A 14180-nucleotide genomic window follows, 5' to 3' on the forward strand; every position below is an offset into this window, starting at 1 on the left:
CGGCCGCCAAGCGGCACTGGACGTGGAGCTCCTCCCCTTCCTCCCCCGCCGCACTCGGCCCGATCTCTCCCAGCTTCCAATCTACTTCCAATCTCAGTTGGGGCTCACCTCACTCCTCCCAACCCCCATCCCGGGGTCACGCAGCCGCTCTTCCCCTCAAGTCGGCCGGATCCCGGCAAAAGCCGAGATCGCAGAGGCGCTCGCCCCAGCGGCTTCAGGCAGCTAGCGGCTGCAAGCGCCCGTTATTTCTCCAGGCCTGGTGAAGGAATGTACCGAGTACGGTCCGCCAAGGTGCTCCAAAGGGGTCCCCAGGCCTTACCAGCACTGGAGGTGGAAGGCGGCAGGGCAGTGGTCGCAGCACAAGAGATCCCCACCTTCCTTGCAGCTATCGCAGCTGTCGTGGTTGGTGGCCCTGCCGCTTCTCCGGGACTCTTTCTCCGGCTTCCGACTCCGTTTTTCTGTCTCGTCCGTCTTGGGGGGAGCCAGCAGAGCTTGGATTTGCTGCACACACATACAAACGGCGTGTGTGCACATTCGGAGCTCTCGGGCGTCCCGTAGTCCCCGAGGCGCGGCTTCTCCGTCACCCACCCCTCTTCCCCCTTTTGTCCTTCTTCCTCCCATCCAGGCTGCTTCCAGAACCTCTCGGTCCCCGGAACCAGGGGAAGCCCACCCTAACTGCGCTCCTGCAGCACAACAAGGAGAAAAGCTCCTTCCAAATGAGGAGGATCAGGGTAGGGGGATGGGGAGAGGGTGCGCGGTTCCCTTCTCGCCACTTCCTTGTATGGACAGTGGGGGACTCCAAAGCCCGGCTCCGGAGGCCCGAAGCTTGGTACCCGGACGTGCAGGGGGAAGCACAAAGGGGCCGACAAGAAGGGGGTGGGGAGGCCTGCCGGTGCAATGAAATGGAGTGGGCTGAAGCCTCAGGAGAGCGAATCGAGGGCGGCGGGTAGGTGAAACTGCTGCAAACGTCCTCGGAAGCTGCGCTCAGTCCCCCAAATTGCAAAGATGGGAGGGAGAGACTGGGTGAGGAAGAACCCCCCCCTTCCCCGGCCCTCTGGCGCTTCGAGCTTAGGGCCGGCTTTGTGGGGCGGAGGTTCCCTCCCGGCACTGGGGGAAGGGGATGAGGGCCAGTCTTACCTCCATCAGCCCCCCCGACGTGTCCAAGTCGTACACGATCGTCTTGGTCTCCATTTTCTCCCACATTCATCCACCTCCCGGGCTGGGCGCTCTCTGCTCCGGCCCCCCCAGCCCCGGGGGGAGGGGGGAGGCGGGGGAAGGGGGCACTTCTGACCCCCGGCCCCCTTCTCTCTTCCCAACACAGGTTCCGACTTCCTCGCCCTGGCTCCCCCCCACCCCCCGGCCCCCAGTCCCTGGGACGGCAGCGTCCTCCCCAAGGGCCGTGAGAGGGGAGCAACCCCTCAGCCCCGGCCCGGCGGCTGGCTGCACAGTGGGTCCCGGCTTCGGGGGGTCAGGCCTCGGCGGGGCCTAGGCCCACAGGCTAAAGCTGGCGCTGGCGACCGCTGGTCCGGCCGGGAAGGCTGGAGGGCGCTGCCATCCCGGGGTTGGGGGACCGGAGGGGGGGTGAGAGGTTAGGTGAGGTTGTGGAACGTGAGGTGACTCGGGGGAGGATGATGTGGGGTGGTCCCCGGGCTCCGCCTCTCGCCGCCGCCGCCGTCTGCGTCCCGGCTGCCGCGCACTTGGCGCAAACTTACCGCGAGCGCCCGCAAAGCCACCCGCGCAGGCGCCCCGGGATCGCCGCTCGCCGCGCGCAACCGCAGTGACAGCCGGCGGCCTGGCTCCCGCGCAGCCGCGGTGATGGGGTACCCCCCTGCGCGCAGCCGCGCTGGCATTCGTCTGGAGCGCAGAAGCGCCGCCTTTCTGCCGTGCGCCAGCGTACTGAGATAAAAGGGCGGGACCTGAGGCTTCGCTCAGGCGCCTGGGTAAGCGCGTGCGGGTCATGGCGCAGCCGCAGGAACTTGGGAACGCTTCACCCATTGGTGTTTGTGTGCAGACCGTGGTCCCTCTTCCCGCGCAGGCGTGTTGGGTTGCCACCCTCCCGTCCCTTAACAACACACCCGCCTCACGCGCAGGCGTATTGTCACCTGGCGGCCTGCACAAGAAAGCGTCTCCTTTCGCCATTTTGGTAGTGGGATTTGGGCTACCGTGCCCTTGGAGTCCGCAGTCACCAAGATGTGATGTTGTATGGAGCCGGTATGCTGTCGGCGGCAGTAGTACTCATAGGGAAGCTGTAATGGATTGTTTGGCTCCAGCATCAGGTGTGGCTGGAGCAGGCAGCCATATTGGTAAAGGAAAAAAAAAGCCATTGCGACAAAAAACGACGCTTTTGGTGGCGGTTTGGACGGCTGCTGTTTCCACTTAATTCTCCCTCTCCACACTTAATTTTAGCAAAAACATCGCTGCCTTGCGCCGCGATGGAACCAAGGCTGGTTCAAGCTGCCTTTCTACCCTCTCTTAACCACTGTCCCTGAGAACCGCTCTTAAAGAGGAAGTCAAAAGCCCAAACAGTCCGTAATCCTGACAACGCCCAGCTACCTGCCTGCAGTTGACTTCAATCCCCAACTTGCAACGCGCTGTGTTCAAGGGTGAACGGGAACGCATTGCACCCTGGGAGTAAGGATCGCGATGGATCTGATGAGTTGTGGGAGTTGTAGTTTCATATGTAGATGCTGCACTGTTCCGTAGGATACTGGAGAGCGGAGGGGGAGCCTGTTGAGAAGGGTACTGGGATTTGTAGTTTGAGCTCCTCGTCTCAAATTCTGGGCAGAGAGACTTGCTTCTCTCTTTGGGTGTCCGCTGTTATCCCTTGTTATCGCTCTCCGATGTGGATAGATACTGCGGATGAAGCTGTTGAACTGGGATAAATGAACCACACTAGACGTTAATAAATATTGGTGACAGTATGACTGTATCCTGCCTTCTTTTTATTTTTCCTTCCCACCCTCCTCCCTCCCTCCCCCTCTCCCTCCTTCCCTTCTGTCCCTCTCTCTTTCTTTCCAAAGATAGAGTCTCTGCAGCCGTAGCTGGCCTAGAACTCGCTATGTATATCAGGTTAAACATGAACTCAAAGAAATACTTCTGCCTCTGCCTCCAGTCCCATTTCTGGGATCAACGTGTGCTACTATTACTACTATGCCTGGCCCTTCTTAAACTTTTCTTCTTCTTTCCTTCTTTTTGGTTTATTGAGACAGACTTTCACTGTGTAACAGCCCCGGCTGTCCTGGAATTCGCTCTGTAGAACAGGCTGGCCTCGAACTCAGAGGTTCGCCTGCCTTTGCCTACCGAGCACTGGGATCAAAGGCATGCGCCACCACCACCCGACACATGAACTTATTTTTTAAAAAAAGTTTTTTGTTTTTTTTTTTTTAATGTGCATTCGGGTTTTGCCTGGATGTATGTCTGTCTGTGTGAGGGTTTCAGATTCCCTGGAACTGGAGTTACAGGCAGTTGTGAGCTGCCCAGTGGGTTCTGGTAATTGAACCCAGGTCCTTTGGAAGAGCAGCCAGTGCTTTTTTTTTTTAATTTATGTATTCTATTTATGTATTTTAATTGCATGTACTCCTGCAGGTCAGAAGAGGGCATCAGATCTCATTACAGATGATTATGAGCCACCATGTGGGTGCAGGGAATTGAACTCAGGACCTCTGAAAGAGCAGTCAGTGCTCTTAACCGCTGAGCCATCTCTCCAGCCTCCACTTAAACTCGTTTTTATGTTACTCCATACATCATTCTCAGAGTCGTAAAACACAGAGACTATTTGATTTAAACTCTATTTCCAGATACACAAGAGTGGAGCAGTGACTTGCTTAGGTTTCTTAGTGGGTTTATAGCAAACCTAAGAAGGGAACATTACTTGATTCATAGGTCAGAATCTGTCCTCTCCACCATGCTTACTGTCTCTGAGGAACTGCTGCTTCTCCTTTTAGGACAGTCAGGACTATAAATCAAAAAGGGTGTGGATAACTGTGTGAAGTTTTAGGTGTGTGTGTGTGTGTGTGTGTGTGTGTGTGTGTGTGTGTGTGAGAGAGAGAGAGAGAGAGAGAGAGAGAGAGAGAGAGAGAGAGAGAGAGAGAAGAGAGACTTTGTATTTCTCTGGTGCTCCTGTGTTGGTGCCTGGAAATAGTAAGGTCATGGGGAAGTGGAGAATGTCATGCAAATTGGCTGCTCTCTGACTTCTGTGGTCACCACAGCCAACAATAGATTAGTAGCTATAGGGCTGAGATGTGGCTCTCAGAGGAGAGGGCTGGGATAGGTTCCTTGAAGGAAGAGCTCAGGCTTTATGCCTCCTTCATGCCACATGACCTCAGAAGCTGGAGCCTCATATGCCCTCTCTTATTGGCTTCCTTCCTGCTGCCCAGAGCACAGCTGTGCTGCTGTGTCAGCCTGAAGGTATTACTGGGCACAGAAGTGAGCTGCTGCCACATGCCCAGTGAGCAAGGCTTTTCTTTGATCAACACATCCGTTGCAGCTGAAAACAGGAGCGGGCAGTGGGCTAATGAGGAAAATGAGAGTTGGCTCTGCTGACAGGTGCCAGAGGAACAAATCACTCCACACACCTTTCTTCTGAAGCCTGAAGGATGAGGTCAGTCCAGTAAGGGCAGGACTTGAGGCCACCTTGGAGAGTTCCAGCTCTGGGTGTTCAGGGGGACTCCAAGAAAGAGAGCAGGTGGGCTGCAGAAGCCTGTGGAAGCGACCTCTTGTGGTCCATGTAGGTATTGCACTATGAATGACCGAACCCCCTGACTTGGGCACAGAAGCCTGGAGGAATTTCTGGTCTACATCTTCCAGTTAAAGACTGTAGAAGCAGGTCGGGTGGTGGTGGCGCACGCCCTTAATCCCAGCACTCGGGAGGCAGAGGCAGGCGGATCTCTGTGAGTTTGAGGCCAGCCTGGTCTACAAGAGCTAGTGCCAGGACAGGTTCCAAAACCACAGAGAAACCCTGTCTTAAAAAACAAAAAACAAACAAATAAACAAAAAGACTGTAGAAGCAGAGGGTGCTGGTGGGTGCAGGTCTTCCTCTCAGGTGTTTTTGTCTTTTATCTTTCAAGTGCCTCCTGGGAAGAGTCTTTCATCTCCGAAGGCTTTGGGGGCCATAGGGAATGGGCAAATTTAAGTATATCCTGGTCAGCCATCACTTCTTTAAAAAGCATTCATTTGTTTGTTTATGGTTTTTGAAATAGGGCTTCTCTGTATAACAGCCCTGGCTTTGTAAACCAGGTTGGTCTCAACCATGACCTGTCTTTATTTTTAGTTTTTGGCTTTTTATAGATAAAATTTCTTTGTGGAGCCCTGACTGTCCTATAGACCAGTGTTGAAGGCTGTGTGGGTCCAACACAGATGGAAGGGCATCTCAGGGTCTTTTCTCCTGACTATCTCCTGAAGATCTCTCTGCGTTTATTATCCAAACATCTTATATATCATCACATAAATTGAGCGGGAAAATACATTAGACTCGTATCCTAGGTAACCAGGTGAATGGCCTTTTGTCACGTCTGCATTCTACCTGTATGCTAGCTGTCACGTAGGCCTGAATTAGCATCTCTATAAGATATCCTCCAAACATCCTGACCATTGTTAGGCAGAGACAGCTTGTCTGCAGAGCTATGTGACCACCTCAGATCACCTCAGATCGGGCCTATGGCTTTTGTGCCATACAGAAATATGGGCCTACAGACCAGGCTGGCCTTGAATTCAGAGATCTTCCTACCTCTGCCTCCCGAGTGCTCAGATTAAAGGCGTGCACCACCACCCAACTTGTTTTATGTTTTGAGATTATAATATAATTACATTATTTATCCCTTCCTTTTCCTCCCTTCAACTCCCCTCATATACCCCTTCTTGCTCTTTTTCAAATTCATAACATCTTTTAAAACTGTTGTCATATACATACGTGATTACACACACACACGTTTCTAAATACATAAGTACAATGTGCTCAGTCTGTATACTGTCCCTTGGATGCCTGTTTTCAGCAGCCACCTTAAAGAGCCTGTGGGCAGAGCCCTTGCCTGTATCAGGTACCCCCAAGCCACCCTGTCCTTCCTACTCAGAGTCTGGATGTTTTCTGAGGACAAGCCAAGCTGGCTAGCTTATGTACAAGTTCAGTCTACAGTTCTGATTCCAGTCTCTCAAGTTTCACTGGGTAGAAGATGTGGAAGGAAAGATGCTTCAGACTTTGGGCGTTGTCAGCAGTCCAGCAGTATTAAAATGGGATTGGGACTGGGCCAATCTAGCTGTGGCAAAGAGGAGGAAATGAGGCACTGGGGTGGATGAGCTCCTACATCCCTGCGGCATTAACCACTGGGGCCTCTCACTTCACCAGCCATCTATAACACTAATGTCTTTGGGGCAGTGTTGCCTATTTAAATACATATAGCATTTTTTTTCTCATAAAATCTAGGGATGGGCGGACGGTGGTGGCACACGCCTTTAATCCCAGCACTCGGGAGGCAGAGGCAGGCAGATCTCTGTGAGTTCGAGGCCAGCCTGGTCTACAAGAGCTAGTTCCGGGACTGGCACCAAAGCCACAGAGAAATCCTGTCTCGAAAAACCAAAAAAAAAAAAAATCTGGGGATGATTGATTGGTGGGTCCAGCAGGTCTTCTCATGCCAAGATCCATATCACAGTCATCTACCACCCTCTCCCCTCCAAGAAAGCACCGTTCACACTCCTTAATTTTTTCCAAAAACACCATTTTAATAAGGAAACAACAGAAATAAAAGATTGTTCTCTGACTGGAGCCCAGACCCCATATAATACATCATATGTACAAAGTGGCCTTCGGTCTGGACTGGGCTTCCTCCTGGGGATTTCTGATTTCAGTTCTGTGCCACATTCCTGGGTCCTTGGACTTCTACTCCTCTCCAGAATGTACCTACCCTCTCCTGGCATGCCATAACACAGTGGCAGGAAGGGGGAGCATAGTAAGTGGCTTAGAAGAGGGGACACTTGTAACATCCAGATGAACATCAAGGAAGTTCTCTCCCACCCTCAGACTAAAGGAATGCCAGGGACAGTAGGGTATCCTGCTTTGGTGTGGAACATGAGTGTCCAGTGAAGCCCAACCTGAGCTTGGGACAGAATCCCTGAACCTTTAAGGATTCCTTAAAATCCTCACCTCCCCAGAACAGGGTAGAAGGCATAACTCCAATTCTGAGCCTTTAGAGAAGGGACTAGAAACCTCCTTGCAGGGCTGGTATTGGCATGCCAGGACTACCAAGAGGTCACCATTGAGAACAATTTTGGCCACTGGTGATGGCCCTGTGAGGGGCACCCTGTCCCATTTCCACTGCTGCAAATCAGCTCTTTCGGAGTCCTCACATGCCAGGGCTGAACGGTGGCCATGTGTAGAAAGTGCCCTGCTCTGCCTGCAGCTCCAGGCCGGAGGGCCAGGGCATAAGAGAAGTGGGGAATGTTGGCTGGTAGAAATGTGCTCCAGTTAGGTTCTATCCAAGTCAGGCGCCCCCTGACTCGGACCCAAAGAAAGGCCCTAAGTAGGCAGTGGTGCCAAGAAAATAGGTCACTGTGGGCATTGCAGGCAGGGAAGGGCACAACTTCTTGAGGGACTGATGGTGTCTCTTCCCAGGTGGTATGTACAGGAGGTGAAGGGACAGCAGAGAGCCAGGAGCCCTGCCACTGGCCTGTGACACAGGGCTGCAAGTGCATCCCCAGGCTGCTCCCACCTAGATGGAAACTTCATATTCTCTCGTCTCCTGCAAAGGAAAGAGACTGCGGGGAGTTGGAAACTTGTAGGAGATTCATGGGGCCTTCCCAAGGCAACAGGAGGGCGTGGCAGGACCCACAGGCATACCCACCCAAGGGAGCAAGGACTTGAGTCCTGAAGAGGTATCTAGGCCAACGTGGATACTTACTCCAGTCTCATAAGTTGGGTTGTCAAACGCTGACTCCACCGTGATGCGGTTATAGGGGCGAGGATGAGTTCGGGGAAGTTGCAGGGGACTTTTCCCCTGGAGCCTGTGAGGACAGAAGACCCTGTGAAGCAGGGGTGCAAGGCAGGAGTGAATTGGGTGTGTAGAACAGGAAGAGAAGCCAGACTCACCTGGAGAAGTAGAGGTACACGCCTCCCACCAGCAGCACCATGGCCACCAGTGGTAGGAAGATGGCAGCTGCCATGTGGGCAGCATCCAGGGCACTGGAGGTGGCAGGTGCCTTAGCAACTGAAAGCAAAGGGTGAGCGGGATTGGAGCTGATGTCCCTGTCCCTTGGAGCCTACGTCCCCTCCCTTCTCAAGGACATTCAGAGACCAGCTCCCATTAGCTGGCTAGGGTAGGGAAGAAGCTGTATGCCCTTCTGGGCCCAAACTGTTCTTTCTCTGCCTTCCATTTGTGGGAACCCACGGCCTGGGAGCTGTGAGAGCCAGGTGCAGGGGAACCACATATCTGGCTCTCAAGCATGAGGACTCACCATCCAGGCTACGGCCGTTGTAGAACCCATCCAGAGAGGCTGGAACAAGAAGGGAGCGCCAAGGGCAGTGGGTGAGCCTGATGGACCAAGCCACCAATGCAAGGAGCACAGAAGTGGGCTCGTCATGGGAGAGGAACTGACCAGGGAGAGCCCACTCCTGCATTGTCATGATGATGTTAGATCAGAGACCGGGCAGAGACTGAGGGACAGGCAGGGGCATGGGCAGGTGCTTCTGATTCTCAACATGAAATTGTTTTACTACAACAGTTCTATGGTCCAGGTGGGGTTTTAAGGGGATAGTGGCACTCACCAGCCCTACAGATGGGTGGGGGATCACTCCAATGCGAGGGGTGTCCAGGCACACATTTGATGCTGGCCTGGCCCTTCAGCACATAGCCAGGGGCACAGGAGAAGTGGATGGTGGCCCCTGCTGGGTGAAGCCGCTTCTCAGGACTGCGAGCACCGTTCTCAGGGGCACTGAGACCATGGCATGGCTTGAACTGTTCCACTGCAAGGCAGGCAGAGTCAGGTGCAAGTTTCAGATCTCTCTCCTTCTAAAGGGCCCCCTCCTACACACTCAGCACTTACAGAGACATTTGGGGGCCCTGTCGCTCCACTTGGGGCTGCCAGCCTGACGATCATGGCAGGTGAGGATGGCACTCCCCGTCAGCACAAAACCCTGGTCACAGATATACTGCACAGTTGCCCCCACAGGAAACTTGGGGCTGGATATGAGGCGTCGACTGTGTTCCACATCCCCTGGGTCATGGCAGGATGTCACTATGGATGGAGAGGGAAGCAGGAAAGCAAGGTTCAGCATCTGGGGATCTAGCTCAGTTGGTAAGAGTGCTTTGGAAGTATGCTTGAAACTCTGGATTTAACAGACAGCACTACATAAACCTGGCCTGGTGGTGCATGCCTGTAATCCCAGTACTCCAGAAGGTGCCTGTAATCCCAGTACTAAGAAAGTGGAGGCAGGAGGATCAGAAATTCAAAGTTATCCTCAGTTTCATAGAAGCTTGAGGCCAGTCTGGGCTAAAGACACTGTGAGGGTGGGACAAAAGAAAGGCCTGTTCACCCTGGTTTCCACGTGTCACAGGCCGGCTAATACCAGGCTACATGGCTCGACTCTCATTTAGATGTCTGCATCTTTCTTTTTAGGCAGCGCTAGAACCCAGGATGGCATGCATGCCAGGTGGTCTTATACCATTGAGCTACATCCCCCCCCCAGCCTTTTTTTAAAATTTATTATGTATACCATGTTCTGTCTGCATGTATGCCTGAAGGCCAGAAGAGGGCATCAGATCTCATTACAGATGGTTGTTGGGAATTGAACTCAGGAACTCTGGAAGAACAGCCAGTGCTCTTAACAACTGAGCCATCTCTCCAGACACTTTTTTTTTGTTTTTTCTTTTGTTGTTGTTGTTTGTTGTTGTTTTATGTTTGTGTTTGTGTCGAGTTTATGTGTACTGCATACATGTACATGACCACCAAGGCTAGAAGGTGTTGGATCCCCAGGAACTGACTACAGGAGGCTGTGAGCTGCTTGATATGAGTGCTGGGAACCAAACCTGGGTCTTCTGCAAGAGCAGTAAGTGCTCTTAGTCACTCAGACACCCTCCCCTCCACCTTTTGGGGGAAAATAAATGCCTCACGCTATACCTTTGGCCACCTTCAAATTTCTGGTCCTCCTGTCTCAGCTTCCTAAGTGCTGAGATTGCAGGCATGTGACACACCATGCCTGACTGTGCCCACCATTCTGCTGACGCATCCTTTTCCCACTCATCAAGGGCTGCAAAGCCATGCATTCGAGGCAGCCAACACTGCCTGGTCCTCAGTCAGCCAGGAAATGCTTGCGGTACTTCTCTGGAAGTCCTGTGACAATGGATCATCTCCATTTCACAGACAGGGAAAGTGGGGGGACAAGTTAGAAGGATATGAATGCTAGCAGAAACAGGACCAGTGCTAGATCTCCTCTCAGAACAGAGGAGTCAGGGTGGGAGGGACCACGGGACGGGGGCACTCACCCCTCTGGCATGAGGGCAGATCCTCACTCCAGCTCAGGTCCCACTGGCACATGAGAATACTGGATCCTACTACCTGGTAGCCAGGGTAGCACTGGTAGGTGACCACTGTACCATGCACCAGCTCAGGCTGTGATGGGCTCTTCCAGCCATTGGGGATCTCAGGTAGCTCCGGACATGTGTCATTGCGAGGCACCTCTGGGGACACAGAAGCAGGGAGATGCAGCCCCTTGGCCAGTACCGAGGTGACTGTGCTAGTGCCAACTCTGAGGTCTCTTTGTTTCTTGCAGATTATCCTGGGCCTCCACTGGCTGGAAAAGACTCAGTGACTCATCCTGCTTTCTCAAGCCCCACCCCCTTGCCCATCCCCTGACCTCCCCGAGTGTCCAAGATTCCAGGATTGTCACCATGGCTTTGACTCTACTCTCAGAAGCACTTGGCCAGTCCTCAGGCCTGAGAGATGGGTCAAGGAGGGTGGGGGAGTCACTTCTGTTCCAGACCGTCAGAAAGGAAGGTACCAGCCCTTTTCTGTAGTTCCTGTTTTTGTAAGGAAGTTCTTCTTGCTGCCTCCCCAAATCTCCCCTGCTCTAACCAAAGGCTTCTGGGGATGCCTGGTGCCTTCCCGGGTTTTGCTCATCAGATAGGGCATCCAGGCTCCTTGTTACCCTGTGCTCTCGGACTTGCCAAGATTTGGGATCTACCGTCCAAGTCAGACAGAGACGAGCTCACCAAAGAAGTGGATGACAAATCCCTGCTGGTAGCCCAGCGCCGAAGTCCCAGGGTCTGACTGGAACTGGATGGTGACATCAGCCATGGAGGTAAAGAGCTTGAAGTGGCCACGGGGCCCTGAGTACTGGCCCAGGACCCGGGCCGTCAGGTCATCCCCATCGTAGAAGGTCAGTACGTCCCCAGAGCCTATGCGCAGCCTGTAGAGGAGGAGGATCAGGGCAGGACAGGCTGGGGGAAGGGCCCAAGGTGGGCAGGACAAGAGGTGTCCCCAGCCTCAGGAGCTGGCTTGCCTGACCCGAGGCACTCACACTCGGATGTCCAGCATGATGCGCTTGTCCTCCTCCACATGCACACCCCAGATGCAGTCCTGCCCTCGGCCATACGGCTCCGGCCAGTTTGGAGAGAGCACCACGCCTGCCGAGTCTGTGATCTCCCCGCTGCACACGGCTGCAAGGAAGGGGAGGCCAGGGAGGCCCATTCTCTCCAATGCGGTGTCCTAGGGCTGCCACCTGCCCACAAAAGTGCCACTCCCTGCTAGGATTCCCCACCTCCTCCCTCAAGGGGAAATATCAGTCACGCACAGCAGGGCCCCTAGCCCTCGGCTCTGTGGCTGCCTCCTAGGTACCCACCGGGCTTGCTCCCTGGCAGACCCACCCACCAGTGCCTGCTGACCTCGGCAGGCTGGCTCTGTCTCATTCCACTGGGGGTCGTGGAGGTCAACACACTCGATGATGATGGAACCCTGCTCCAGGGTGTAGCCAGGGTCACAGCTGAACTCCACGGTGGTACCCACAGGATAGGAGGGGGCGCTGCTGCTGAAGTTGCCATATTTGACAAAGGGCTCATAGCAGTGGCCCTGCTGAAAGGCTGTGAACCACAGGGCCCAGTCCAGCTCAGCCTCCACCGGGCTAGGCCAGAGGACAGGCCTTCTACCACTTCCCTCCTCAGGGCCTTTCTTCCTCAGTGCAAAAGTGTATCCTGGGCTTGGAATTGGAGGCAGGGGGACAGGGAACTCAACCCTATTTTGGTCAGGAAGCCATCTTGAATCACTGCGGTATTCTTGTTGGCTCGCTGGCACTTAGTATACAGAAGGTGCTCAATACTTTTTTTGATGAGTTAATGAGCACATGTATGTATGTGTGGGTTTAGGATGCCTCTTGCAGCAGTCTCTCCTCCCCACCCCCGCCAAGTGCTGAGGCCTGTTTTGCTTTTTTAAAACCTGGAGAATGCATTCTCTTGGGCTAGAAATCTATGGTTGAGGCAAAGGGCTCCTGCAAGGATGGGATGGGAATCTTGGGCCGGAGGGAAGGGGCATGGAGCAGGTGCGAAATGTGGAAGGAACGACAGAATGCAGTTAGAGAGGGGAAGGACGTGGGAGAGAGAGCCTAGCACTGGTTGGGTTCCTGCAGGCTCACCCTCATAGCGCAGGGCCATGCCTGCCGCCGCCCCGCTGCTATCAGTACTGAACTCCACAAAGAAGTATCTGCCGGAGCTGAGCAGGCCTTCAATGGGCAGGTACTCCACCTCGTAGGAATCGTACACTGGCGGGGCTTCCACATTGTTCCCGTTGCGGATGATGAGCCTGGGCCAGAAGAGTAGCAGCTGTGTGCTTGGTATCCCCCCAACAAGGCATTGCCGGGTCAGGCACTCCCATCTAGCCGGGACAGCCCCTCACCTGTCGTCATCTTCTGCCAGGGAGACCTTTTCAAAATGCAGGTGTAGTCGCTGGCTCTCAGGCGCCTCTAGCAACCAGTGGCAGGTGAGGTTGTTGCTGTAGTTGCCCGGAAAGCCGGGGGAGACAATGCGACCAGTGGTGGCATTTCGAATCACTCCGCCACAAGCAGCTATGGATGGCAATGGGCTTATACTTGGTCTCTGTCCTTGTTCCAAACAGCCTCCAAACCCTCTTCCCCACCTAGCCCTGTGCCCTCAGCACAGGGATGTCATCTTTGTTGCGGTGGCTCTGAGAGCCCACCTTACAGTCCTGACTCTGCTGCTGCAAACAGCCCAAACTTCAACTGGGGGCTGACCGTCCCCATCTCTGAGGTTTCATGTGTAACTTTCTTGGCAGTGAGCACATCTGTTGCTACCTGGCTGCGCCCTCTACCGACCTCTTCAGGAGGCTGACTGATTCCGCCAGGCTGACTTCAGTATGTTAAGCGGCTTATGCAAGACTGACTTTTTTGGAGCTAGCTGATACTTTTAATGCACTCTGTCCTTTCCCACACCCCTTCCTTCTTTTCTCTTGTCCTTTCCTTCTCTTTTTTTTTTAACCTCAGGTAGGCCAGGCTGTCCTTGAACTCAGTATGAAATAGATGATAACCCTGAACTCCTGATCCTCATGCCTCCATCTCTCAAGTACTAAGATTATAGGCATTTGCCATTATACATGACTTCTCTTTCTTTCTTTCTTTCTTTCTTTCTTTCTTTCTTTCTTTCTTTCTTTCTTTCTTTCTTTCTGTTTTCTTTCTTTCTGGCAGGGTCTCACCTTGTAGTCCTGGCCTGGAACTTGCTATGTGGTCAGGCTATCCTTAAACTCAAAGGTCCGCCTGCCTCTGCCTCCTAAGTGCTGGATTTAAAAGTATATGCCACCAGACCTGGTTTTTTGTTTTTAAAACAGGGTCTCCCCATGTAGCCCAGGCTAGTTTGGGACTCGCAGTCCTCTTGTTTAGCCCCTGGAAGGCTGCAATGACAAACATGTCCCCATGCCTTGTTACTGTTGTAAAACTAATTTTCTGTTTTGCCTAGCATGATAACAGGCCTCAGATTTGAACCCCAGAACACAAAACAAAACAACAAGAACAAAAGCAGCTATCTGTTTGGGTTTTCCCTTTAACCAGAACCCCTTCGGTACAGAGACCCTGTCTTTTCATGTCAGACTTGAGTTGGTTTTACATGTCAGGTGAACAGAATGAATGCATAAATATAGAGAGGAGGCAGGACCAGTATGCCTTGGCAGGTTGTTAGCCACAGGTGGCCTCAGAT

The 14180-nt window shown here is 53.4% G+C and overlaps 2 protein-coding genes across 8 annotated transcripts in view; both read right to left on the reverse strand.

The window, feature by feature from the left end:
* Window positions 1-1715, reverse strand: part of Phf12 (PHD finger protein 12) — a 47233-nt gene extending 45518 nt beyond the window's left edge. Inside the window, exons 1-2 of one of the 2 annotated variants that reach the window (XR_012912329.1) lie at window positions 1138-1572; window positions 320-501 (exon numbers count right to left, since the gene is read on the reverse strand). Coding sequence is in view for 1 of the 2 variants with exons in the window: in XM_075991518.1 (XP_075847633.1) it covers window positions 320-501; window positions 1138-1203 (248 nt within the window). In the remaining variant the exon portion in view is untranslated. Of the gene's footprint in view, window positions 1-319; window positions 502-1137 lie in introns of both variants that reach the window. The other variant, XM_075991518.1, reaches the window with a different exon arrangement.
* Window positions 1716-6693: 4978 nt separating this feature from the next.
* Window positions 6694-14180, reverse strand: part of Sez6 (seizure related 6 homolog) — a 46207-nt gene continuing 38720 nt past the window's right edge. For 2 of the 6 annotated variants that reach the window (XM_075991520.1, XM_075991524.1), the window contains exons 6-17: window positions 12871-13039; window positions 12611-12777; window positions 11868-12062; window positions 11504-11642; window positions 11196-11392; window positions 10470-10664; window positions 9031-9222; window positions 8753-8950; window positions 8443-8481; window positions 8078-8195; window positions 7890-7992; window positions 6694-7730 (exon numbers count right to left, since the gene is read on the reverse strand). In XM_075991520.1, coding sequence (XP_075847635.1) covers window positions 7701-7730; window positions 7890-7992; window positions 8078-8195; window positions 8443-8481; window positions 8753-8950; window positions 9031-9222; window positions 10470-10664; window positions 11196-11392; window positions 11504-11642; window positions 11868-12062; window positions 12611-12777; window positions 12871-13039 — 1742 coding nt within the window. In that variant the 3' untranslated portion in view covers window positions 6694-7700. Of the gene's footprint in view, window positions 7747-7889; window positions 7993-8077; window positions 8196-8442; window positions 8482-8752; window positions 8951-9030; window positions 9223-10469; window positions 10665-11195; window positions 11393-11503; window positions 11643-11867; window positions 12063-12610; window positions 12778-12870; window positions 13040-14180 lie in introns of all 6 variants that reach the window. The other 4 variants (XM_075991519.1, XM_075991523.1, XM_075991522.1 and 1 more) reach the window with 3 other exon arrangements.

This window comes from Microtus pennsylvanicus, chromosome 11 (assembly GCF_037038515.1).
Source record: "Microtus pennsylvanicus isolate mMicPen1 chromosome 11, mMicPen1.hap1, whole genome shotgun sequence".
NCBI classification, from domain to species: domain Eukaryota; kingdom Metazoa; phylum Chordata; class Mammalia; order Rodentia; family Cricetidae; genus Microtus; species Microtus pennsylvanicus.